The sequence below is a fragment of the Schistocerca cancellata genome, chromosome 1, assembly GCF_023864275.1.
Source record: "Schistocerca cancellata isolate TAMUIC-IGC-003103 chromosome 1, iqSchCanc2.1, whole genome shotgun sequence".
Lineage (NCBI taxonomy): Eukaryota > Metazoa > Arthropoda > Insecta > Orthoptera > Acrididae > Schistocerca > Schistocerca cancellata.
In genome coordinates, this window is record NC_064626.1 from 1,208,109,592 (window position 1) to 1,208,135,923 (window position 26,332).

General features: G+C 39.6%; 1 protein-coding gene across 2 annotated transcripts in view; it reads left to right on the plus strand.

Annotated features, from left to right (window-relative positions):
• LOC126094687 (rhodanese domain-containing protein CG4456-like) overlaps positions 1-26,332 on the plus strand; it is an 83,720-nt gene that overhangs the window by 6,379 nt on the left and 51,009 nt on the right. For both annotated transcript variants that reach the window (XM_049909213.1, XM_049909221.1), the window contains exon 2: positions 25,051-25,234. In XM_049909213.1, the coding sequence (XP_049765170.1) occupies positions 25,087-25,234 (148 nt within the window). In that variant the 5' untranslated portion in view covers positions 25,051-25,086. The remainder of the gene's footprint in view (positions 1-25,050; positions 25,235-26,332) is intronic.

Below are 26,332 nucleotides of genomic sequence, written 5' to 3' on the forward strand. Positions count from 1 at the left end.
CCATTTAACATTATCAAAGGCTTTCTCTACATCTACGAAAGCTATGTATGTTTTCAGGTTCTTATCTAGTCGTTTCTCTATTATTAGTTTTAGAGCAAATATTGCTTCTCTGGTTCCTCTATCTTTCCGGAATCCAAACTGGTCTTCGGAGAGTGTAGCTTCGACTTTTTGTTCTATGCGTTTTAGGATAATTGAGGTTAATATTTTAGAGGCGTGAGTAATTAGGCTGAGCATCCTATAATTTTCACATCTTGTAGCATTTGCCTTCTTTGGAATGGGGATCATAATGTTTTTCTCAAAGTCTGTAGGAATTTTACCCTGCTCGTACATGTTGAAAACAAGATTATACAACTCCTGATTCAGTTTCGCTCCTCCAGATTTCAGACGTTCGGCTGGGATATTGTCTATACCAGGCGATTTGTTGTTTTTCAATTTTTTCAGAGCTAGTTCAAACTCTTCCTTTAATATAGGTTCACCTATGTTGTGTGCATCTACTTCTGTTTCTTCTTCCATGATGTTTTCAGACAGGTCTGGTCCGCTGTACAGTTTTCCTATATATTGTTTCCATCTTCTTGCAACTTCATCATCGTCATCCAACATATTGCGATTTTCATCCATCACAGCCCTACACTTGTTTCTTCTGTCTCCAAAGCAATGTCTCACACATTTATGGGCCTTGTCGATATTTCCCTTGCTCATGTTGTCCTCAACTGAAATACAGAGATCAGCAAGGTATTTTTCTCTTGCTTGTTTTGCCTCTCTGTTGATTCTGTTTTTCAGACTCTTGTATTTCTCTTGGTCTTCCTTCTTCACAGAATTTTTTAATTTCCTTCTTTCTTCCATCATATTTAGTAGGTCATTAGTGATCCATTCCTTCCTTTTCTCTGTCCTTTCTTTTCCTATTACTTCTTCTGCTGCTTCTAAAATACCAGTTTTTATTTTTTCCCAGCTGCTTTGGATGTCATTGCAGCCCTGTGTATTTGTTTTCTTGTCTGTTTCTAGTTGATAGTGCTTCAGTGCATTTTCGTTTTTCAGGTTTGTCAAATCCCATTTACATGTACTTCTTTTTTTAATGTTCTTGAATTTTAGTTCAGTCATCATCATAACGAGTATGTGGTCACTTTCCACATCACAGCCCGGAAATGATCTGCTGTCCTTAACTTGGTTTTTAAATCTTTGCTTCACTAATATGAAGTCAATTTGATATCTGTTAATGTCACCAGGCATTTTCCAAGTATATCTTCTTCTTGGATGATGATTAAAGAAGGTATTTGTAATGCAAAGTTTATTTCTTTGGCAGAATTCTACAAGTTTATCCCCTCTTTCATTTCTTAATCCTAATCCAAAATTCCCTGCCACATCCTCTTCTTTACCTTCCCCAACAATGGCATTCATATCTCCCATGATGACAAGGTTTTCAGCTCCTTTAATTCTGCCAATTACTTCTTCAAGGTGGTCATACATCATGTCGATTTCATCATCCTCATGCCTCGTAGTTGGCATGTATACTTGTATTATGATTGTGTCTCTTGGTTTAGTTTCCAATCGGACATAAATTATCCTCTCACTATGTTGAACAAATCCTTTTACTCTTAACCCCATCTCTTTATTGAGGATTCCCAGCTGCTTTGGATGTCATTGCAGCCCTGTGTATTTGTTTTCTTGTCTGTTTCTAGTTGATAGTGCTTCAGTGCATTTTCGTTTTTCAGGTTTGTCAAATCCCATTTACATGTACTTCTTTTTTTAATGTTCTTGAATTTTAGTTCAGTCATCATCATAACGAGTATGTGGTCACTTTCCACATCACAGCCCGGAAATGATCTGCTGTCCTTAACTTGGTTTTTAAATCTTTGCTTCACTAATATGAAGTCAATTTGATATCTGTTAATGTCACCAGGCATTTTCCAAGTATATCTTCTTCTTGGATGATGATTAAAGAAGGTATTTGTAATGCAAAGTTTATTTCTTTGGCAGAATTCTACAAGTTTATCCCCTCTTTCATTTCTTAATCCTAATCCAAAATTCCCTGCCACATCCTCTTCTTTACCTTCCCCAACAATGGCATTCATATCTCCCATGATGACAAGGTTTTCAGCTCCTTTAATTCTGCCAATTACTTCTTCAAGGTGGTCATACATCATGTCGATTTCATCATCCTCATGCCTCGTAGTTGGCATGTATACTTGTATTATGATTGTGTCTCTTGGTTTAGTTTCCAATCGGACATAAATTATCCTCTCACTATGTTGAACAAATCCTTTTACTCTTAACCCCATCTCTTTATTGAGGATTCCCAGCTGCTTTGGATGTCATTGCAGCCCTGTGTATTTGTTTTCTTGTCTGTTTCTAGTTGATAGTGCTTCAGTGCATTTTCGTTTTTCAGGTTTGTCAAATCCCATTTACATGTACTTCTTTTTTTAATGTTCTTGAATTTTAGTTCAGTCATCATCATAACGAGTATGTGGTCACTTTCCACATCACAGCCCGGAAATGATCTGCTGTCCTTAACTTGGTTTTTAAATCTTTGCTTCACTAATATGAAGTCAATTTGATATCTGTTAATGTCACCAGGCATTTTCCAAGTATATCTTCTTCTTGGATGATGATTAAAGAAGGTATTTGTAATGCAAAGTTTATTTCTTTGGCAGAATTCTACAAGTTTATCCCCTCTTTCATTTCTTAATCCTAATCCAAAATTCCCTGCCACATCCTCTTCTTTACCTTCCCCAACAATGGCATTCATATCTCCCATGATGACAAGGTTTTCAGCTCCTTTAATTCTGCCAATTACTTCTTCAAGGTGGTCATACATCATGTCGATTTCATCATCCTCATGCCTCGTAGTTGGCATGTATACTTGTATTATGATTGTGTCTCTTGGTTTAGTTTCCAATCGGACATAAATTATCCTCTCACTATGTTGAACAAATCCTTTTACTCTTAACCCCATCTCTTTATTGAGGATAATTCCCACTCCTGTAATCCCGGAATTGTCTTGTGCTGTTCCAGTGTGTATGATTCTGTAATCCCCTGACCAAAAGTCGCCAGCATTTGGCCATCTCATTTCTGAGACTCCCAGTACATCAATATCCATACGTTTCATTTCCATTTTCAAGTTTTCCAGTTTACCACATTTAAGAAGTGAGTTGACATTCCATGTTGCTATCCTTCTTACATTAATGCTTTTGGATTTTGGTATCTCTTTAGTTGCCCCCGCCCGGAGATCCGAATGGGGGACTATTTTACCTCCGGAGAATTTAACCAAAGAGCTTTCCATCATAAGCTGTTGATACTTGGGATACCCGCCCGGGTCTTTAATGGAATGGTTTCCCGTTACCTTCTCCATTCTATGCCGTTGGCCACCTTGTGGCTCCTCCGCCTTTAGGAGCAGTTTCCCACCCCAAGGGCAAGAGAGTGCCCTTCCTTCTAGCCGCTCATCCGCCCTCCTAGAAGGCCGTTGGCAATTGATAGAAGGTAATCTCCTTATCCCGGGAGATATTCGGCTCAGTAGAAGTATAGGTTGGAAATGGAAGACCCCTTAGCCCTCGAAACCTAATAGCGTCAGGGTCGGAAAAGAACAAGAGTTGGCCGAGGGTGGCCAAATAGGAAAGATAAAAGTGAGGATCCTGGCATAAGTAAGTGGAAGCAATGCCAGGACTCAGCTCGGGACCCCGTGGTCGCCAGCCACATACTCACTAGGTGTGAGTCCCTGAAGTACTGGTATTCTATTCATAGGTTATTATGTCTTTTTCATTTTTTGAAGAGCACAGTTTTATATTTTGAACATTTAAAGCAAGCTGCCAATCTTTGCATCACCCCTGTACCTTATCAGCGTCTAACTGAATATTTGTGCAGCTTTGGTCACGCTGTACTTCACTGTAGATAACTGCACCATCTACAAGAAGTCTAAGGTTACTATTAATAATTTCTACAAGGTCATTAATATGCAACATGAACAGTAAGGTGCCCAACACACTTTCCTGGGGTACACCCAAAGTAAATTCTACATCTGTTGGCGACAGTCCACACAAGATAGATACTGCATCCTTCCTACCGAGAAATCCTAAATCTATTCACATATTTCATCTAATACCCCATATGATCATACTTTTGATAGTAAGTGTAGGTGTGGTACTGAGTTGACTGCTTTTCAGAAATCGAGAAATACTGCATCTACGTGACTGCTTGTTCTGTGGCTTTCAGAATGTCATGTGAGAAAAGTGCTAGTCGGGTTTCCCATGATCAGTGTTTTCAAAATCTGTACAGGGTGACATGGAGGAGGTCATTCTGCTCTCATTATGACTGAGCTCAGGATATGTTCTACAATTCTACAAAAATTGGTGTCAAGGATAGCGGACAATAGTTCTGTGGATCACTTATGCTACCCTTCTTGTAGACAGGTATGATCTGTCCTTTCTTCCACCTACTGGGCACGGTTTTACATTTAAGGTATCTTTGATAGAATATAGTTAACAGAGGGGCTAACTCAGCCACAGTTGGGTATAGGATATGACAGGGATTCCATCGGTGCCTGTGGCTTTGTTCAGTTCAGCGATTTCAACTATTACCGAATGTCACTGACACTAATACCTATTTTACTCATATTTTAAGTGGTACAAGAATTAAAATGGGCTAATTCTCCCTGGTTTTCCTTGCTAAAGGAGCATTTGAAGATAGGTTTAAACATTTCTGTTTTTACTTTGCTATTGGGTTGCCTGGACGCTAACCTTGGTGCCACTGACAGGCTTTACTTACAACCAGAATTTCTTTGGTTTTGTGAAAGATTTTTCAATAATATTCTGCTACAGTAGTCATTGAAGGCTTCAAACATAGCTCTCTTGACTGCCAAATGTGTTTCATTCAGCACTTCAATGTCCGCAGCCCTTTGCTTTGTTTTATACACATTAAGCAGTAGCCCCTATTTCTTTAGAAGTTTCTTTTTCTCCTGGGTACATTTATATCCAGTGCATGGTCAACTGTTCTTTTAATCCTGAACTGTAGTTCCTCTGCATGCTCCTGTCCTGAGCTGAAATTTTCAGATCCCTCACTTAGATTTTACATTGTTGCTTCTTTGTCTAGTTTTCTGAACATATAAACCTTTATACTTGTTTTATTTGCCCTTTGTACTTTAGTATCTATTGTTGCTATAACCAGAATATTTTTTTTCTAAAAAAAAGTTTGAGGGTACTCCGACATTGGATACAATGCAGCAAAAATTACTTATAACTGAAGCATAGGATACCACCCATCTGCTTTTAGCCATGACGAAATCAACATGTCGAGAAACATCCAAATATAATGTGGTATCGAACACTTCAGTTTACATTACCTCAAATGAATCATACGATTCCCATCAATCGCTGAACACTAAAAGAAAATGGTATCGTACACTTCAATTGATAGGACACACTGCAAAACGCCGCACAACCGACAAGAACAGAACAGCAAACACAAATGAATAAAGAACAACAAAACAAAATGGCAATGAATCGCGAAGGATCATGGTAGTGGGACCGTAGACATTTATCGGTAGCTCGGCATTTCTACATCTACATCCATACTCCGCAAGCCACCTGACGGCGTGTGGCGGAGGGTACCTTGAGTACCTTTATCAGTTCTCCCTTCTATTCCAGTCTTGTATTACTCGTGGAAAGGAGGTTTGTCGGTATGCCTCTGTGTGGGATCTGATCTCTCTGATTTTATCCTTATGGTCTCTTCGCGAGAGATACGTAGGAGGGAGCAATACACTGCTTGACTCCTCAGTGAAGGTATGTTCTCGTAACTTTAACAAAAGCCCGTACCGAGCTACTGAGCGTCTCGCTTGCAATCTTACACTGGAGTTTATCTATCCTCTCCGTAATGCTTTCACGATTACTAAATGATCCTGTAACGAATTGCGCTGCTCTCCGTTGGATCTTCTCTCTCTCTTCTATTAACCTTATCTGGTACGGATCCCACATTGCTGAGCAGTATTCAAGCAGTGGGAGAACAGGTGTTCTGTAATCTACTTCCTTTGTTTTCGGACTGCATTTCCTTAGGATTCTTCCAATGAATCTCAGTCTTCCAACGAATGGTCATTCCATTTTAAATCACTCCTAATGCCTACTCCCAGATGATTTATGGAACTAAGTGCTTCCAATTGCTGACCTGCTATATTGTAGCTAAATGATAAAGGATCTTTCTTTCTATGTATTCGCAGAACATTACACTTGTCTACATTGAGATTCAATTGCCAATCCCTGCTCCTCCTGCATTTCAGTACAATTTTCCATTGTTACAACCTCTCAATATACCACAGCATCATCCGCAAAAAGCCTCAGTGAACTTCCGATATTACCCACAAGGTCATTTATATATATTGTGAATAGCAACGGTCCTACGACACTCCCCTGCAACACACCTGAAATCACTCTTATTTCAGAGGACTTCTCTCCATTGAGGATGACATACTGCATTCTGTTGTCTAGGAACTCTTCAATCCAATCACACAATTGGTCTGATAGTCCATATGCTTTTACTTTGTTCATTAAACAACTGTGGGGAACTGTATCAAATGCCTTGCGGAAGTCAAGAAACACGGCACCTACCTTGGAACCCGTGTCTATGGCCCTCTGAGTCTTGTGGACGAATAGTGCGAGCTGGGTTTCACACAATCATCTTTTTCGAAACCCATGCTGATTCCTACAGAGTAGATTTCTAGTCTCCAGAAAAGTCAGTATACTCTATCACAATATGTGTTCCAAAATTCTATAACTGATCGACGTTAGAGATATAGGTCTATAGTTCTGCACATCTGTTCGATGTCCCATCTTGAAAACGGGGATGACCTGTGCCCTTTTCCAATATTTTATGACGCTACACTCTTCTAGAGACCTACAGTACACTGCTGCAAGAAGGGGGGCAAGTTTCTTCGCGTACTCTGTGTAAAATCAAACTGGTATCCCATCAGGTCCAGCAGCCTTTCCTCTTTTGAGCGATTTTAATTGTTTCTCTCTCCCTCTGTCATCTATTTCGATATCTACCATTTTGTCATCTGTGCGACAATCTAGAGAAGGAACTACAGTGCAGTCTTCCTCTGTGAAACAGCTTTGGAAAAAGACATTTAGTATTTCGGCCTTTAGTCTGTCATCCTCTGTTTCAGTACCATTTTGGTCACAGAGTGTCTGGACATTTTGTTTTGTTCAACCTACCGCTTTGACATAAGACCAAAATTTCTTAGGATTTTCTGCCAAATCAGTACATAGAACTTTATTTCCAAATTCGTTGAACGCCTCTCGCATAGCCCTTCTCATACTGCATTTCGCTTCGTGTAATTTTTGTTTGTCTGCAAGGCTTTGGCTATGTTTATGTTTGCTGTGAAGTTCCCTTTGCTTCCGTAGCAGTTTTCTAACTCGGTTGTTGTACCACGGTGGCTCTTTACCATCTGTTACAATCTTGCTTGGCACATACTCATCTAATGCATATTGTACAACGGTTTTGAACTTTGTTCACAGATTCTCAACACTGTGTGTACTTGAGATAAAACTTTTGTGTTGAGCCGTCAAGTACTCTGAAATCTGATTTTTGTCACTTCTGCTAAACAGTAAAATCTTCCTACCTGAAATCACTGATGCTTTAATCGCTTTATGATTGCTGATTCCCTGTTCTGTGTTAACTGTTTCAAATAGCTCGGGTCTATTTGTCACCAGAAGGACTAATACACATTTCCACTGAGCACTACCATCGCCAACTATTAGTGGGCGAGGCCACTACATGTTTGTCAAACTGGCTGCCGGCGATTCAGTTGTCAAGAACGGTTGCCGCAGCTTCAAAATGCTTGAAACAGTCAATGACATCGCTTTTCCCATCAAAAACTGCACTGGTATCGTTCGTATTGCAATTACCAACACGAAAAAATGAAATAAAAAATCTACGTCCATGAAATAAATCTTTGGCACTCTTCCAAGTTCTCAACATTGTAAAAAAATTACTTTGTCGACAAAAAAGTTTAGGGGTACGCATCCCCCAGTGTTCCCCCAGAAAAACAGCACTGGCTATAACTGCCTCATGGTCACTGATACCAGTTTTGATGTGGCCATCCTCAGATAGGTCAGCTGTATTTGTTGCCATTAGATCTAATATATTTACATCATGAGTGGGGTTCCAAAGTATCTGTTCTAGGTAGTTTTCAGAGAATGCATTTAGTAATGTTTCATAGGATGTCTCATTGCATCCACCACTAACAAAAATATAATTACCCCAACGGATTGTTGGATGATTAAGGTCTCCTCCAATGATTACAGTATGATTATGGGACAAATATGCCACCTCCATTTCCATTTCCCTATCCTTTCAGTATTGTGTATGCTTAAATTTTCTCCATAGATCTCACTACTATCAGCTTCAGGAGATACTGAACTTAATTGATGAAACAAAAAAATAAAAAATGGTGCAAGTGAAAGGGAATGCAGACATCTAAGAAATGAGACTGTCATAAAGTGCAAAATGACTAAGCTTGAATGGCTAGAGGGAAAGAAAATTTAGGTTGTTTGTTTTAATTTAACTATCGGTTTTGTGTCATCTCTCTATAAGTGCTCACACACTGTGTGTGTTCTTGACATATGAGTCACTGCAGCACACATACAAATAATTCTGATTTGAAAGCAACTAATTGTGATATTATAGTAAAATTTTAATGATTCTTCGACTTATTCTAGTTCCTTTATCTACAATCATGATGAAATTTTCATGACTCACATATCATATTCTCAAACAAATTCTACTACCTTAGTCTAGATTGTTGAGAGTTTCAAAGGGAGAGTTAGACAATGATTGGCTGATAAAAGGGAAGGAATACAATAGAAGATGAATGAGTGGTAGTCAGAGATAAAATAGTGACAACAGTAGAGGATCAAACTGTCAAAAAGACAAAACCTAGTAGAAATATTTGAATAACACCGGAGATGTTGAATTTAAATGAGAGGAGAAAATATGAAACTGTAGCAAGTGAAACAGGAGAAAAGGAGAGCAGATGTCTAAATTGTGCAATTGGCAGAAAGTGCAGTATGTGTAAGCATTAATTGTCAGAGGATGAATACAAGGCTTTAGAAGCATGCAGAACTAGGGTAAAGATAGATGCCACCTATACAAGATTTAAAGAGATTTTTGGAGAAAAGAGAAGCAACTGTATGGATACTGAGAGCTCATATGGCAAGCCATTATTAAGTGAAGAATGGAAAGCTGAAAGGTGGAAGGAATGTATAGAGGGATTCTAAAATGGAAATGGACTTGAAGGCAATATTATAGAAAGGGAAGATGAAACAGGTGAAGGCAGGATATATGATACTGGGAGCAATAAAAGATCTAAGTTGAAAAATGACCCCTGAAGTGGACAGCATTCAATTGGAATTATTGAGACCCTTTGGGGTTTAACGTCCCATCGACACTGTGGTCATTAGGGATGAGACTCTTGTGAGAGCCAGCCATGACAAAACTATTCCACCTGATGTGTGAGATATATGAGATAACTGTTACCCCCAGACTTCAAGAAGAATGTAATAATTCCAGTCCCAAAGAAAGCAGGAGCTGACAAATGTGAATATTACTGAACCGTCAGTTTAATAAGCCATGGTAGCAAAGGATCAGTTTCAATACCAGAGAAATGTGGGAACACATGAGACAATATTGACCCACAATTTTTCTTAGAAAATAGGTTAAAGGAAAGCAAACCTCCATTTATAGCATTTGTAGACGAAGAGAAAGCTTCCGACAGTGTTGACTAGAATACACTCTTTGAAATTCTGAAGGTTTAGGCGATCAAATACAGGAAGCGAAAGGTAATACAGCTTCTATAGAAACCAGACTATAGTTATATGATTCGAAGGACATGAAGGAAAAGTAGTAGTTGAAAAGGGAATGAGACAGCGTTATAGCCTGTCCCTAATTTTATTCAAGCTGCACACTGAGCAACCAGTAGAGAAAATTTGGAGAAAGCATTAAAGTTGTGATGGAAGAAATTAAAACTTTGAGGTTTGCTGATGACATAATTCTGCCAGAGACAGTAAGGAACTTGGAAGAGCAGTTGAACAGAATGGATAATGTCTTGGAAAGAGGTTATAAGATGCGCACCAACAAATGAAAAACAAAGATAATGAAATGTACTCAGATTTAATCAGGCAATGCTGAGGTAATTAGATTAGGGAATGAGACACTAAAAGTAGGAGTTGAGTTTTACTATTTGAACTGAAAAATAACTAGCTGAAGCAGAGTGGATATAAAAAACAGACGGGCTTTAGCAAGGGAAGCATCTCTGAAAAAGAGGAATTTGTTAACTGGAATATAAATGTGTTTTCTGAATTTATTTATCTAAAGTGTAGCCTTGTGTGGAAGTGTAGCATGGTAAAGAGTTCAGTCAAGAAGAGAATAGAAGCTTCTGAAATATGGCACCACAGAAGAATGCTGAAAATGAAATGGGTAGATTGAAAAACTAATGACAGTTTGTGGCTAAACTTGACTAAAAGAAGGGATTGGTTGACAGTTCACATTCTTAAGCATTAAGGAATTGCTAATTTAGTATTATTGGGAAGTGTAGGGGATAAAAATTGTAGAGGGAGGTCAAGGGATGAAATATCAGAAGCAAATTCAAATAGGTGTAGATTGCAGTAGTTAATCGAAGATGAGAAGGCGTAAACAAAATAGACTTGCATGGAGAGCTGCATCAAACCAGCCTTAGGATTGAACATTACAACATTATTTCAGAATATTGTCCCCCGTATTGCAGTAAAGATTCTTATTTGGTTAGTGCAATTTTTCCACTTTTTTATTGTCATTTAATGTTTGAAATTTTACAATTGTGATGTAAACATTGCCCTTATGACTTCAACTGCTGCATTGCAGTATTGTGTTTTATCGATTTTATAACTTTCATACTGTGTTCAATTTGGTTTCTCACTTCAGTATTAGTTAATATTGAATTCATTGTACATTAGTATTGTTTTTGACATTGTTACAAGAACCATGAACCATGGACCTTGCCGTTGGTGGGTGGGCTTGCGTGCCTCAGCGATACAGATAGCCGTACCGTAGGTGCAACCACAATGGAGGGGTATCTGTTGAGAGGCCAGACAAACATGTGGTTCCTGAAGAGGGGCAGCAGCCTTTTCAGTAGTTGCAGGGGCAACAGTCTGGATGATTGACTGATCTGGCCTTGTAACACTAACCAAAACGGCCTTGCTGTGCTGGTACTGCGAACGGTTGAAAGCAAGGGGAAACTACAGCCGTAATTTTTCCCGAGGGCATGCAGCTCTACTGTATGGTTAATGATGATGGTGTCCTCTTGGGTAAAATATTCCGGAGGTAAAATAGTCCCCCATTCGTATCTCCAGGCGGGGACTTCTCAGGAGGACGTTGTTATCAGGAGAAAGAAAACTGGCATTCTACGGATCAGAGCGTAGAATGTCAGATCCCTTAACCGGGCAGGTAGATTAGAAAATTTAAAAAGGGAAATGGATAGGTTAAAGTTAGATATAGTGGGAATTAGTGAAGTTCGGTGGCAGGACGAACAAGACTTTTGGTCAGGCGAATACAGGGTTATAAATACAAAGTCAAACAGGGGTAATGCAGGAGTAGGTTTAATAATGAATAAAAAAATAGGAATGCAGGTAAGCTACTACAAACAGCATAGTGAACACATTATTGTGGCCAAGATAGACACGAAGCCCACGCCTACTTCAATAGTACAAGTTTATATGCCAACTAGCTCTGCAGATGACAAAGAAATTGAAGAATGTATGATAAAATAAAAGAAATTATTTAGATAGTGAAGGGAGACAAAAATTTAATAGTCATGGGTGACTGGAATTCGGTAGTAGGAAAAGGGAGAGAAGGAAACGTAGTAGGTGAATATGGATTGGGGGTAAGAAATGAAAGAGGAAGCTGCCTGGTAGAATTTTGAACAGAGCACAACTTACTCATAGCTAACACTTGGTTCAAGAATCATAAAAGAAGGTTGTATACATGGAAGAATCCTGGAGATACTAGAAGGTATCAGATAGATTATATAATGGTAAGACAGAGATTTAGGAAATAGGTTTTAAATTGTAAGACATTTCCAGGGGCAGATGTGGACTCGGACCACAATCTATTGGTTATTAACTGTAGATTAAAACTGAAGAAATTGCAAAAAGGTGGGAATTTAAGGAGATGGGACCTGGATAAACTGACTAAACCAGAGGTTGAACAGAGTTTCAGGGAGAGCTTAAGGGGACAATAGACAGGAATGGGGGAAAGAAATACAGTAGAAGAAGAATGGGTAGCTTTGGGGGATGAAGTAGTGAAGGCAGCAGAGGATCAAGTAGGTAAAAAGACGAGGGCTAGTAGAAATCCTTGGGTAACAGAAGAAATATTGAATTTAATTGATGAAAGGAGAAAATATAAAAATGCAGTAAATGAAGCAGGCAAAAAGGAATACAAACGTCTCAAAAATGAGATCGACAGGAAGTGCAAAATGGCTAAGCAGGGATGGCTAGAGGACAAATGTAAGGATGTAGAGGCTTATCTCACTAGGGGTAAGATAGATACTGCCTACAGGAAAATTAAAGAGACCTTTGGAGAAAAGAGAACCACTTGTATGAATATCAAGAGCTCAGATGGAAACCCAGTTTCAAGCAAAGAAGGGAAAGCAGAAAGGTGGAAGGAGTATATAGAGGGTCTATACAAGGGCGATGTATTTGAGGACAATATTCTGGAAATGGAAGAGGATGTAGATGAAGATGAAATGGGAGATATGATACTGTGTAAAGAGTTTGACAGAGCACTGAAAGACCTGAGTCGAAACAAGGCCCCAGGAGTAGACAATATTCCATTAGAACTACTGACGGCCTTGGGAGAGCCAGTTATGACAAAACTCTACCATCTGGTGAGCAAGATGTATGAGACAGGCGAAATACCCTCAGACTTCAAAAAGAATATAATAATTCCAATCTCAAAGAAAGCAGGTGTTGACAGATGTGAAAATTACCAAACTATCAGTTTAATAAGTCACGGCTGCAAAATACTAACGCAAATTCTTTACAGACGAATGGATAAACTAGTAGAAGCCGACCTCGGGGAAGATCAGTTTGGATTCCGTAGAAATATTGGAACACGTGAGGCAATACTGACCCTACGACTTATCTTGGAAGCTAGATTAAGGAAAGGCAAACCTACGTTTCTAGCATTTGTAGACTTAGAGAAAGCTTTTGACAATGTTGACTGGAATACTCTCTTTCAAATTCTAAAGGTGGCAGGGGTAAAATACAGGGAGCGAAAGGCTGTTTACAATTTGTACAGAAACCAGATGGCAGTTATAAGAGTTGAGGGACACGAAAGGGAAGCAGTGGTTGGGAAGGGAGTGAGACGGGGTTGTAGCCTCTCCCCAACGTTATTCAATCTGTATATTGAGCAAGCAGTAAAGGAAACAAAAGAAAAATTCAGAGTAGGTATTAAATCCATGGAGAAGAAATAAAAACTTTGAGGTTCACCGATGACATTGTAATTCTGTCAGAGACAGCAAAGGACTTGGAAGAGCAGTTGAACGGAATGGATGGCGTCTTGAAAGGAGGGTGTAAGGTGAACATCAACAAAAGCAAAACGAGGGTAATGGAATGTAGTCGAATTAAGTCAGGAGAGGCTGAGGGTATTAGATTAGGAAATGAGACACTTAAAGTAGTAAAGGAGTTTTGCTATTTGGGGAGCAAAATAACTGATGATGGGTCGAAGTAGAGAGGATATAAAATGTAGACTGGCAATGGCTAGGAAAGCCTTTCTGAAGAAGAGAAATTTGTTAACATTGAGTATAGATTTAAGTGTCAGGAAGTCATTTCTGAAAGTATTTGTATGGAGTGTAGCCATGTATGGAAGTGAAACATGGGCAATAAATAGTTTGGAAAGGAAGAGAATAGAAGCTTTCGAAATGTGGTGCTGCAGAAGAATGCTTAAGATTAGATGGGTAGATCACGTAACTGATGAGGAGATACTGAATAGGATTGCGGAGAGGAGAAGTTTGTGGCACAACTTGACTAGAAGAAGGGATCGATTGGTAGGACATGTTCTGAGGCATCAAGGGATCACCAATTTAGCATTGGAGGGCAGCGTGGTGGGTAAAAATCGTAGAGGGAGACCAAGAGATGAATACACCAAGCAGATTCAGAAGGATGTAGGTTGCAGTAGATACTGGGAGATGAAGAAGCTTGCAGAGGATAGAGTAGCATGGAGAGCTGCATCAAACCAGTCTCAGGACTGAAGACCACAACAACAACAATAACAAACATTAGTTTGTCAATGAGAGTATGTTCATCAAAAGATTGAGAAACAAAGTGACAGAGAAATACCAGTACAGTGGAACTTTGATTTTACATTTTCCAATTGTACATTTTTCATGATTCTATACAATAAATTCATAGCCCCTGTGAAAAACCCATAAGATAAATGTTAAAAGTTCCTCGATTTTATATTTCTTCCTAGTAAGCTTTACCTTGATTGTAAGTTTTTACTCGACATCTCACTTGACTTCATCTCTTCCTATTGACATTTGATTTGACTGAACAAGTTATAAAGGCACAAAAGACAAATGGTTTGCACCATGGGTGGTGGCAGAGTTATGGGAATATTTTAGGCCATTGTGGAAGGGGAGATGTTAAATGATGATATAATTCATGATCAATATTGATAAACAACTTGCAACATTTAGCTTCACCCAGCAGTTATGATACAAGTACTGCTAGGTTGCAGTGGTAACGGAAAAAACAAGACAGTCAACGCAAAGTGTTCTGGACTGAGCTAATACGTGAGGAAGGGGCCCAGCCGGCATCTTTCCTTGTCCAACTTGTAACTCAGTCTCATCTTTTTGCATGTATTTCTTATGTTCTGTATTCAACAACAATATCAGTTGTCAACCTTTTAAATAAAAACACTGAGTCTCGAAGAATATGCTCAGTCATAATAGAAGAAACATTGCCCATTTCTGGCTAGTGAATTCTTATTGGTTGGCAGATTGTTAAGTCACCCAGCAGCCAGTACAGCCACCATACCACACTAACTCATATCTAAAATGAGCTCACCTACTGGATGTGTGGAGAGGGGGAGCGATTGGAGTGCTGGTAGGGATGAAAGCATTTTGTGAAGTGCTGAAAATATACTTTTTGTGCAGATGATGTGCTACGACAGAGATTTCACCCAGAAATAGAACAAGGGTTTTGCAGTAGCAGATTTTAAAGACTTTCCTGTTCAGATTGACATGATACAGTTGCAACAACTACATACACTATTCGTGTATATATTTTCCCCTGCACACACCACACACTGTAGATCATAAAGACTGGCAGCAGTGATACAGGATTCCTGTTCAGATTGACATGATACAGTTGCAACAACTACATACACTATTCGTGTATATATTTTCCCCTGCACACACCACACACTGTAGATCATAAAGACTGGCAGCAGTGATACAGGACATGAAGTGAAACTGTAGCACCTGAGCCTTCTTTCAAATTTACATTTTACACAATGTACAGAAAGTCACTGCACTGACTTCTAATAAGCTTGTAACATTTATTGGGGAAGTAAATTCATTTTTTCAAGTCTCTGTTCCTCTCATTGAGCCTAAAATAACACTTTAACAGTGGTGAGCGTACGAAGCATGGCTCATAAGAAAAGCATTAAACAATAACCGTAGTGGTGACAAAGTATGTCATTAAGCAGTTGAACATATAATTTTCGGTTGTAGCACGTCGGAAAACAGCTCGATTATCTTGTACCCGGATACCAATTTCAATTTTTTTAGAAGTTTTTACGTGCTGTTACACATCTGTGTTTTCCTAAGAACAGATGAAATTCATTACCACAAATTATTGTATAAACATTGTATTACACATTTAATTTTCTTCTGTTAGACAGATTTTATACAAAGTATTGGAGAGGATAGCAATTTTTAATCATTTATGCCAATTACATTTGTTTTTGCTCATATTTTAGAGGTTTTTAACAGCTTCCATGATTCTATATTTTCCTCAGTTTTGCGTTTTTTAAGTTTGGACCACACAAAAATGTAAAATAGGCGCTTCACTGTATTTTTATCACAAGTTTTCCTATCATTATTTATACAAATTATTTTCTGGGTGTTGCCACTTCACATCTTAAAGGGAGCTTGCAATTGCTGTAGTGTAACAGTACCTGAAATTAATGTAATACAAGCAAGGCTAATTTAAAGTTTATTATTTAATGTTCAGATAAACATTGCACCAGTCAGAATGTAGCCCCATTTTGAATGCTTTGTCAGGCACGGTATGAGTTAGTTGCTGTTGGTAAGCAGCTGGAAATCAGTCCGACTGCTACTGAGTGATTGGAAGTTGCTTTGTGTGTGTGTGTGTGTGTGTGTGTGTGTGTGTGTGCTGGGCGTTTTGTATCAGATATACCAAAGGTACCTCAAGTACTGTCCTCTCAAGCATTCTCTCCTCTGAGGAAGAATGTAGAATGTACAAGATCTGTCATTATTCATCCACTTGACTGTGAGTAGTGTGTCAGTGATAGGTCAAGGATCCCTGTACAGGGGAGGCAGGCACTAAGGAGAACTTGAGGTATTAAATCAACCCCACCTCCCCCCCCCCCCCCCCCCAAAAAAAAAAATTGAGGTGCTGTGCTCTACTGGAATTGAATCTGAGCCAATGAAAGGTATTTCACTTGTTCAGAAGCCTGCTGTGGCCTGTCAGGGGAAGCAAGTTTTGATTGGTGGGACAGGGTCTGCAATTCAAACATGTGGCACATATAGGTACCTCTTAGGGGAAATGGCAGCGAGGGATGGGAAGGATCACCTTGCACACACTGTGTGCATGCCTTGATGCCTTATTCAACATATTGAAGAGGCTGGTTCGACAATCGATGGCAGATTGTGGCACACGAGGGAATGAATGATGCCTGTCACCTGGGTATCATTCCAGTGATTGGCATAGCGGGTTGAGAAAAGCAGCCTTGCTCTTGAAGATTCAACAAAGCTCACAGTCTAAAGCATTGTCCATAGCACTGGTTCTGAGCCAGGTAGAAGGCTTGAATTGGAGACTTTGCAGGTTCTGTGACAAGCTAGGCTGTGATTTCCTGGGCTTACACCATAGGCTTGGAAATTGTAGGGCTCTCCTAAATGGGTCAGGGGTGCACTACTCATCAAAGAGACCCAGAAATATTCATGCAAGACCAAAAGAAGATGCCTCCACAGATGAAATGATTAAAATCCTAGTGATAAACTGCCAGAGCTATCTCTGCAGGGTCACAGGGTCTAAAGGATCCCAAAAGAGCAGTGGAGCTCATGTAGTACTAGATACAGAGAAATGGCTAAAATCCAAAACTGACAGCAGTGAAACTTTTGGAGTACATTTAAGTGTATAAAGAAAGAATAGGCTAATAGGAAATGGAGGTGCTGTATTTGTCACAGTAGGCAAGAAATCCACTAAGCTAGAAGTTGAAGTTGCATAGAAGAGTTTGTGGAAGACTCAGCACCAATGCTGGTCATAAACTTGTGGCTTTCTGTCGACCATGAGACTCGTCCCAAAAGTAACTGAAAATTTTGCAGAAAACTTCAGTTCTCCAGGATGAAGTTCCACAATCATACTGTCATCATTGGAGAAGACTTTAACTATCCTTCAATCAAATGGGATAACAACAGTTTTGTAACTTGTGAGCATGACAAGATATCCTTTTCTTGTTTGTCACTTCATTTTCCTCCTGATGCTGTGCCTATTGGCATGCTAGACCCTGCACTCGCTGCCACTGCTATCCCTTCCCCTTCCTTGTACCTCTGGATTGCTGCTTCCATCCACTGTGATAGTCGCTTTCTGGCCTGAGCTGCCAGAGATGGCAGTAATGTAGGCATAAGGTGAGCTTGCTTGTGTGAATGAATGGAGTGTGTTTTCATTAACTGAAGAAAGCTGTGGATGAAAGCTTATGTATAAGTATCTTTTAACTGTATCTGTCTGCAACTTAATGTGTCATCATTGTGGTAAGGAGAGGTCTATCTTTGTTGATAACTAAGTGAAAACTACTGAGAACAGGTAGTTCAGGAACCCACTAATGATGTTGTTGTTGTGGTCTTCAGTCCTGAGACTGGTTTGATGCAGCTCTCCATGCTACTCTATCCTGTGCAAGCTCCTTCATCTCCCAGTACCTACTGCAACCTACATCCTTCTGAATCTGTTTAGTGTATTCATCACTTGGTCTCCCTCTATGATTTTTACCCTCCACGCTGCCCTCCAATGCTAAATTTGTGATCCCTTGATGCCTCAGGACATGTCCTACCAACTGATCCCTTCTTCTAGTCAAGTTGTGCCACAAACTTCTCTTCTCCCCAATCCTATTCAAAACCTCCTCATTAGTTATGTGATCTACCCACCTAATCTTCAACATTCTTCTGTAGCACCACATTTCGAAAGCTTCTATTCTCTTTTTGTCCAAACTATTTATTGCCCATGTTTCACTTCCATACATGGCTACACTCCATACAAATACTTTCAGAAATGACTTCCTGACACTTAAATCTATACTCAATGTTAACAAATTTCTCTTCTTCAGAAAGGCTTTCCTAGCCATTGCCAGTCTACATTTTATATCCTCTCTACTTCGACCATCATCAGTTATTTTGCTCCCCAAATAGCAAAACTCCTTTACTACTTTAAGTGTCTAATTTCCTAATCTAATTCCCACAGCATCACCTGACTTAATTCGACTACATTCCATTATCCTCATTTTACTTTTGTTGATGTTCACCTTACACCCTCCTTTCAAGACACTGTCCATTCCGTTCAACTGCTCTTCCAAGTCCTTTGCTGTCTCTGACAGAATTACAATGTCATCGGCGAACCTCAAAGTTTTTATTTCTTCTCCCTGGATTTTAATACCTACTCGAAATTTTTCTTTTGTTTCCTTTACTGCTTGCTCAATATACAGATTGAATAACATCGGAGAGATGCTACAACCCTGTCTCACTCCCTTCCCAACCACTGCTTCCCTTTCATGTCCCTCGACTCTTATAACTGCCATCTGGTTTCTGTACAAATTGTAAATAGCCTTTCGCTCCCTGTATTTACTCCTGCCACCTTTAGAATTTGAAAGAGAGTATTCCGGTCAACATTGTCAAAAGCTTTCTCTAAGTCTACAAATGCTAGAAACGTAGGTTTGCCTTTCCTTAATCTTTCTTCTAAGGTAAGTCGTAAGGTCAGTATTGCCTCACGTGTTCCAACATTTCTACGGAATACAAACTGATCTTCCCCGAGGTCGGCTTCTACCAGTTTTTCCATTCCTCTGTAAATAATTCGCGTTACTATTTTGCAGCTGTGGCTTATTAAACTGATAGTTCGGTAATTTTCACATCTGTCAACACCTGCTTTCTTTGGGATTGGAATTATTATATTCTTCTTGAAGTCTGAGGGTATTTTGCCTGTCTCATACATCTTGCTCACCAGATGGTAGAGTTTTGTCATGACTGGCTCTCCCAAGGCCGTCAGTAGTTCTAATGGAATATTGTCTACTCCCGGGGCCTTGTTTCGACTCAGGTCTTTCAGTGCTCTGTCAAACTCTTCACACAGTATCATATCTCCCATTTCATCTTCATCTACATCCTCTTCCATTTCCATAATATTGTCCTCAAGTACATCGCCCTTGTATAGACCCTCTATATACTCCTTCCACCGTTCCGCTTTCCCCTCTTTGCTTAGAACTGGGTTTCCATCTGAGCTCTTGATATTCATACAAGTGCTCTCTTTTCTCTAAAGGTCTCTTTAATTTTCCTGTAGGCAGTATCTATCTTACCCCTAGTGAGATAAGCCTCTACATCCTTACATTTGTCCTCTAGCCATCCCTGCTTAGCCATTTTGCACTTCCTGTCAATCTCATTTTTGAGACGTTTGTATTCCTTTTTCCTGCTTCATTTACTGCATTTTTATATTTTCTCCTTTCATCAATTAAATTCAATATTTCTTCTGTTACCCAAGGATTTCTACTAGCCCTTGTCTTTTTACCTACTTGATCCTCTGCTGCCTTCACTACTTCATCCCTCAGAGCTACCCATTCTTCTTCTACTGTATTTCTTTCCACCATTCCTGTCAATTGTTCCCTTATGCTGTCCCTGAAACTCTGTACAACCTCTGGTTTAGTCAGTTTATCCAGGTCCCATCTCCTTTAATTCCCACCTTTTTGCAATTTCTTCAGTTTTAATCTACAGTTCATAACCAATAGATTGTGGCCAGAGTCCACATCTGCCCCTGGAAATGTCCTACAATTTAAAACCTGGTTCCTAAATCTCTGTCTTACCATTATATAATCTGTCTGGTACCTTTTAGTGTCTCCAGGATTCTTCCATGTATACAACCTTCTTTTATGATTCTTGAACCAAGTGTTAGCTATGATTAAGTTATGCTCTGTGCAAAATTCTACCAGACGGCTTCCTCTTTCATTTCTTAGCCCCAAGCCATATTCACCTACTATGTTTCCTTCTCTCCCTTTTCCTACTGTTGAATTCCAGTCACCCATGACTATTAAATTTTCGTTTCCCTTCACTACCTGGATAATTTCTTTTATCTCATCATACATTTCTTCAATTTCTTCATCATCTTGATAGTCATCCCTACCATGGAGTACAGACATTGCTTGATGAGTTTCTTTGGCACACACTGCTGTTGGAAGTCGCAGTCCTTCCCCACTATGAGACTGTTGATACAGCTGCACTTGTAAAACTAGGCAAGGTATTTTACTGGGTGCTACCATCCAGAGATTTTTTTAAGAGGCTGTAACTTTTCCCCAACCTCCTCCCCCATCAGTTATGAAATGTGGTTGCACAGTGTTGTTTTATGAAGCCCCAGTAAAAAACGAAGATAAGCTGGTTAATAGGATCTAGATGACTGTCTCCTTGTACAACAGATAACAGCAGGGTTTGGAGAGTGTAGCAAAATATTTTACATCATTATAGTGAATGCATTGAGACTAGCAATACTCACTTGAACCATTGCAATGAGATTAAGATGTTGCTGGAAGGAACAAGTTGATTATGTCAATAAAAAACAATATTCTTTCTGGATTATAAGTTCTTAATCTCAAAGAATATAACTAGGCATCCTCTATTATCTGCATAATTTTTACCCTAACAATTTTGGACAGACTGCACAAATAGTTATTTAAATATAAACAAATTTTAACAGTTTTCACAAATATTAATGTACACTATGAAATTTACCATTATTGAAGATGACGTGACAGTGCATACTGGATTAGTACTAGTAGCAAAATAAACTAGCAGCTAGATGTATGAGAACTTTAAAAGTAAGTTACACATTATTATGGCAGGCCAAGTAACTTTTATTGTATGCTGCATAACACCTTAGAATGATACAGGCACATGACAGTATTGTTCAAGATAGGCACTTCCTTTCTGTATCAACAGTCATAGCATTTTACCTATTGTTCATTTCGTCAATGGCGGAAATCTGCACCTTTGTCATAGAACCATTTGAGAACTGTTCATTACTTGATAATATCTTTCCCAGGTGTTATTTCAGCTTACCGAAAAGATGGAAATCACATAGTGCAAGGTCTGGACTTCCCGATTAGCATCAGCCACTTCTGTGTGTTTGTCAAATTGTTGGCAAAATTTCATTCCAGCTGAATGCAACTTTGCATTTCGTCCATACACTGCCAGAATTTCATGGTGAAATTTTGTGTAATCTGGACCTTTTGCCAACAGGAATCATACTGCCCCATGTACTGAACTTTGAAGTATGTTCCCAGTTGCCATGCTATTTCAGCTGCACATGGTGATGCATCTGTTATCATTACCACAGCAGAACTGTGTCTGCAGGGAATCTAGAACATATACTCTCTTCTGACACTGAGCCATTCTTGTTTCGAAATGGTCATAGTAGAGGACATCATGTGTAACTTACTTTTTGAAGACCCTACTTATATTGCAATGCATAATGCACATACTGTTAATAAAGTGTCAGAAATGCTCCAGTGAATGCAAATGGGTGATGATAACTGATTATAAGTACTTCTGAACTCTTGATTTAGGTAGAACTATGGAACCTATTGTAGCTGAATGAACATAGTAGTACCATATGGAATGAACTCTACACAACGTCAGGACATAAAGAACACCAGTTGTGAAATTTGCCCAAGGGCTTTTTTAACTTTGGTTGTTATATTACAAGATAAAAAGCTTAACTGCTTTGTAACAATTATTGAACAACCATATAAATCACAAATGAACTGTCATGTTTTGAAATATTTTTCTTAAACATTGCACATGTAATTCCATACACAGTTATTATTATTATTATTATTATTATTATTATTATTATACAACGATTATTAAACAAAGAAACAACCATATTTATAAATACATGTTGTAAATACTGCTCGAAAAATTCAATGAGCTTGAAGAATTATAAAACTAGTGTGGTATTGTAAATAACATACATGCATGAGAGTTAGTTCGTCCAAAGCCTTCTTCAGCAAAGAAAAACACACACACACACACAAACACATCCAAACATGCAAGAATATCTCAGGCACACATGACCACTGCCGCCAGCAGCTCCAGCCAGAATTCTGTCTGCAACTCAGCGGGTCATCTTTACAATGAGAGCAATCTATCCTTTCCCCAATATTGCTGATATTCCAACCTTGATTTCAGCAGACGAATAATATGGAATAAAAGGTCTAACACATGACTACTTTTCAGCTGTTGATTATAAAGAACTTTTAGAAATAAAATATATCTAAAAACAAAGATGATGTGACTTACCAAATGAAAGTGCTGGCAGGTCAATAGACACAAACAAACACAAACATACACACAAAATTCAAGCTTTCGCAACAAACGGTTGCTTCATCAGGAAAGAGGGAAGGAGAGGGAAAGACGAAAGGATGTGGGTTTTAAGGGAGAGGGTAAGGAGTCATTCCAATCCCGGGAGCGGAAAGAATTACCTTAGGGGGAAAAAAGGACAGGTATACACTTGCGCACACACACATATCCATCCGAACATACACAGACACAAGCAGACATTTGTAAAGGCAAAGAGTTTGGGCAGAGATGTCAGTTGAGGCAGAAGTACAGAGGCAAAGATGTTGTTGAAAGACAAGTGAGGTATGAGCGGCGGCAAATTGAAATTAGAAATTAGCGGAGATTGAGGCCTGGCGGATAATGAGAAGAGAAGATATACTGAAGGGCAAGTTCCCATCTCTGGAGTTCTGACAGGTTGGTGTTAGTGGGAAGTATCCAGATAACCCGGACGGTGTAACACTGTGCCAAGATGTGCTGGCCGTGTGCCAAGGCATGTTTAGCCACAGAGTGATCCTCATTACCAACAAACACTGTCTGCCTGTGTCCATTCATGTGAATGGACAGTTTGTTGCTGGTCATTCCCACATAGAAAGCTTCACAGTGTAGCAGGTCAGTTGGTAAATCACGTGGGTGCTTTCACACGTGGCTCTGCCTTTGATCGCGTACTCCTTCCGGGTTACAGGACTGGAGTAGGTGGTGGTGGGAGGGTGCATGGGACAGGTTTTACACGGGGGCGGTTACAAGGGTAGGAGCCAGAGGGTAGGGAAGGTGGTTTGGGGATTTCATAGGGATGAACTAAGAGGTTACGAAGGTTAGGTGGACGGCGGAAAGACACTCTTGGTGGAGTGGGGAGGATTTCATGAAGGATGGATCTCATTTCAGGGCAGGATTTGAGGAAGTCGTATCCCTGCTGGAGAGCCACATTCAGAATCTGATCCAGTCCCGGAAAGTATCCTGTCACAAGTGGGGCACTTTTGGGGTTCTTCTGTGGGAGGTTCTGGGTTTGAGGAGATGAGGAAGTGGCTCTGATTATTTGCTTCTGTACCAGGTCGGGAGGGTAGTTGCAGGATGCAAAAGCTGTTTTCAGGTAGTTGGTGTAATGGTTCAGGGATTCCGGACTGGAGCAGATTCGTTTGCCATGAAGACCTAGGCTGTAGGGAAGGGACCGTTTGATGTGGAATGGGTGGCAGCTGTCATAATGGAGGCACTGTTGCTTGTTGGTGGGTTTGATGTGGACGGGCGTGTGAAGCTGGCCATTGGACAGGTGGAGGTCAACGTCAAGGAAAGTGGCATGGGATTTGGAGTAGGACCAGGTGAATCTGATGGAACCAAAGGAGCTCAGGTTGGAGAGGAAATTCTGGAGTTCTTCTTCACTGTTAGTCCAGATCATGAAAATGTCATCAATAAATCTGTACCAAACTTTGGGTTGGCAGGCCTGGGTAACCAAGAAGGCTTCCTCTAAGCGACCCATGAATAGGTTGGCGTATGAGGGGGCATCCTGGTACCCATGGCTGTTCCCTTTAATTGTTGGTATGTCTGGCCTTCGAAAGTGTAGAAGTTGTGGGTCAGGATGAAGCTGGCTAGGTAATGAGGAAAGAGGTTTTAGGTAGGGTGGCAGGTGATCGGCGTGAAAGGAAGTGCTCCATCGCAGCAAGGCCCTGGACGTGCGGAATATTTGTGTATAAGGAAGTGGCATCAATGGTTACAAGGATGGTTTCCGCAGGTAGCAGACTGGGTAAGGATTCCAGGCGTTCAAGAAAGTGGTTGGTGTCTTTGATGAAGGATGGGAGACTGCATGTAATGGGTTGAAGGTGTTGATCTACATAGGCAGAGATAAGCAACCGTTTGTTGCGAAAGCTTGAATTTTGTGTGTATGTTTGTGTTTGTTTGTGTGTCTATCGACCTGCCAGCACTTTCGTTTGGTAAGTCACATCATCTTTGTTTTTAGATATATTTTTCCCACGTGGAATGTTTCCCTATTATATTCTTAGAAATAAAACATTTATATAGCATACATGAGTACTATAGATACACATGTGAATGGTCTCTCCCTATTGAATATAATTGATTTTCAAAAATCTCAGATGAAAGCTAATACTGTGAAAGAAAGTGTTGGAGAAAAGAGTAAAGAAACAAAAGAAGGTAGTAAGAAACATATTTTTACTGCCCCTGACAATAATAAGGTATTAATGGTAATATTTTCATTTCAGGAAGTTCACATCCAGGAGGACAGTCAAGATCTCAAAATGCCCACAGAAATTGGTCCAGATCACCATCTTTCATATGATGATATTGTAAAACTTACAAAAGCGAAACAAATTTATTTGATCGATGTTCGAGAACTCCAAGAGCTAAAAGAAGCTGGTGAACTTCCTGAGAGTGTTAACATTCCTCGTAAGAATTCGTTCACATTAATTATATCCTTTCAACTTGTTGAATATTTTGGTCTGTTGATAAAGTATTCTCCTATTTTTCTCTTTTTGGCTCTTTTATGGTAAATGTAACTATTGCTGATAAATCAGTGGAAATCAAAAATGCATATACAAAGACTGATGTAATTTTGCTGTGTTAAATCATGAATTTTCTTCTGATAAGTGTCTGATGGATATACGAGCATGACCTTTTCATTTATCATTATTTTTGGCTTATATAGGATATTGTATGAAAATCACTCCTACTTGTAGTTTCATAAGAATTGTGAACTTGGGATTCTCATTAAGAAATAAAAGGAAGATTAAGGTTTAACATCCCATCAATAATGTCACTGGAGACAGAGAACAAATTTGTTTTGGGGAAGGAAATTTACCATGTCATTTTTAAGAAGCATCCCAGAATTTCCTTCAAAAAATTCAGGTAACCTACTTGAGACCTAAATCTGAATGGCTAGAGGGTGGAACTGAACCACCATACTCCTGTATACAGGTGCGCTATCTCAGTGATATGAAAAAATGGAGAATTATCTGTTACATTTGGGAATGACTGGCCAGTGAGTATCAGTTTGGTCTGCATTTTTAATGACCTAACCAATCAGTACACATGACTGCTTATGGTTATGAACTTTTGCCATTTGGACTTGCAGCCAATGGATTAGCTCTGTCTGTTTGTGCTCTAATTGCCTGGAGGTGGCTTTACAAAATATTTCTGAATCTTATCCAGACATGGACTCCCAGCCGCTTTCTGTGGCTTACACGGAGTGTGGATCATACCACACCAAACAGTGCTCTACAACTATGTCTACATCTACACTCAGCAAGACACTGATGGAGTGTGGTGGAGGGTATGTTTTGTACCAGTATCATTTTCCACTTTTCCTGTTCCAGTCACGAATAGTTCATAGAAAGCATGCGTGCATGCTCAAATCTCTCTGATTTGGTGCTTACGGCCTTTTCAGGAGATATATCTAGAGGGAAGCAATATATTGATTGACTGGTCCCAGAACATACTCTCTCTGAATTGTAACATTAAACCACATCCTGACATAGAATGCCTCTC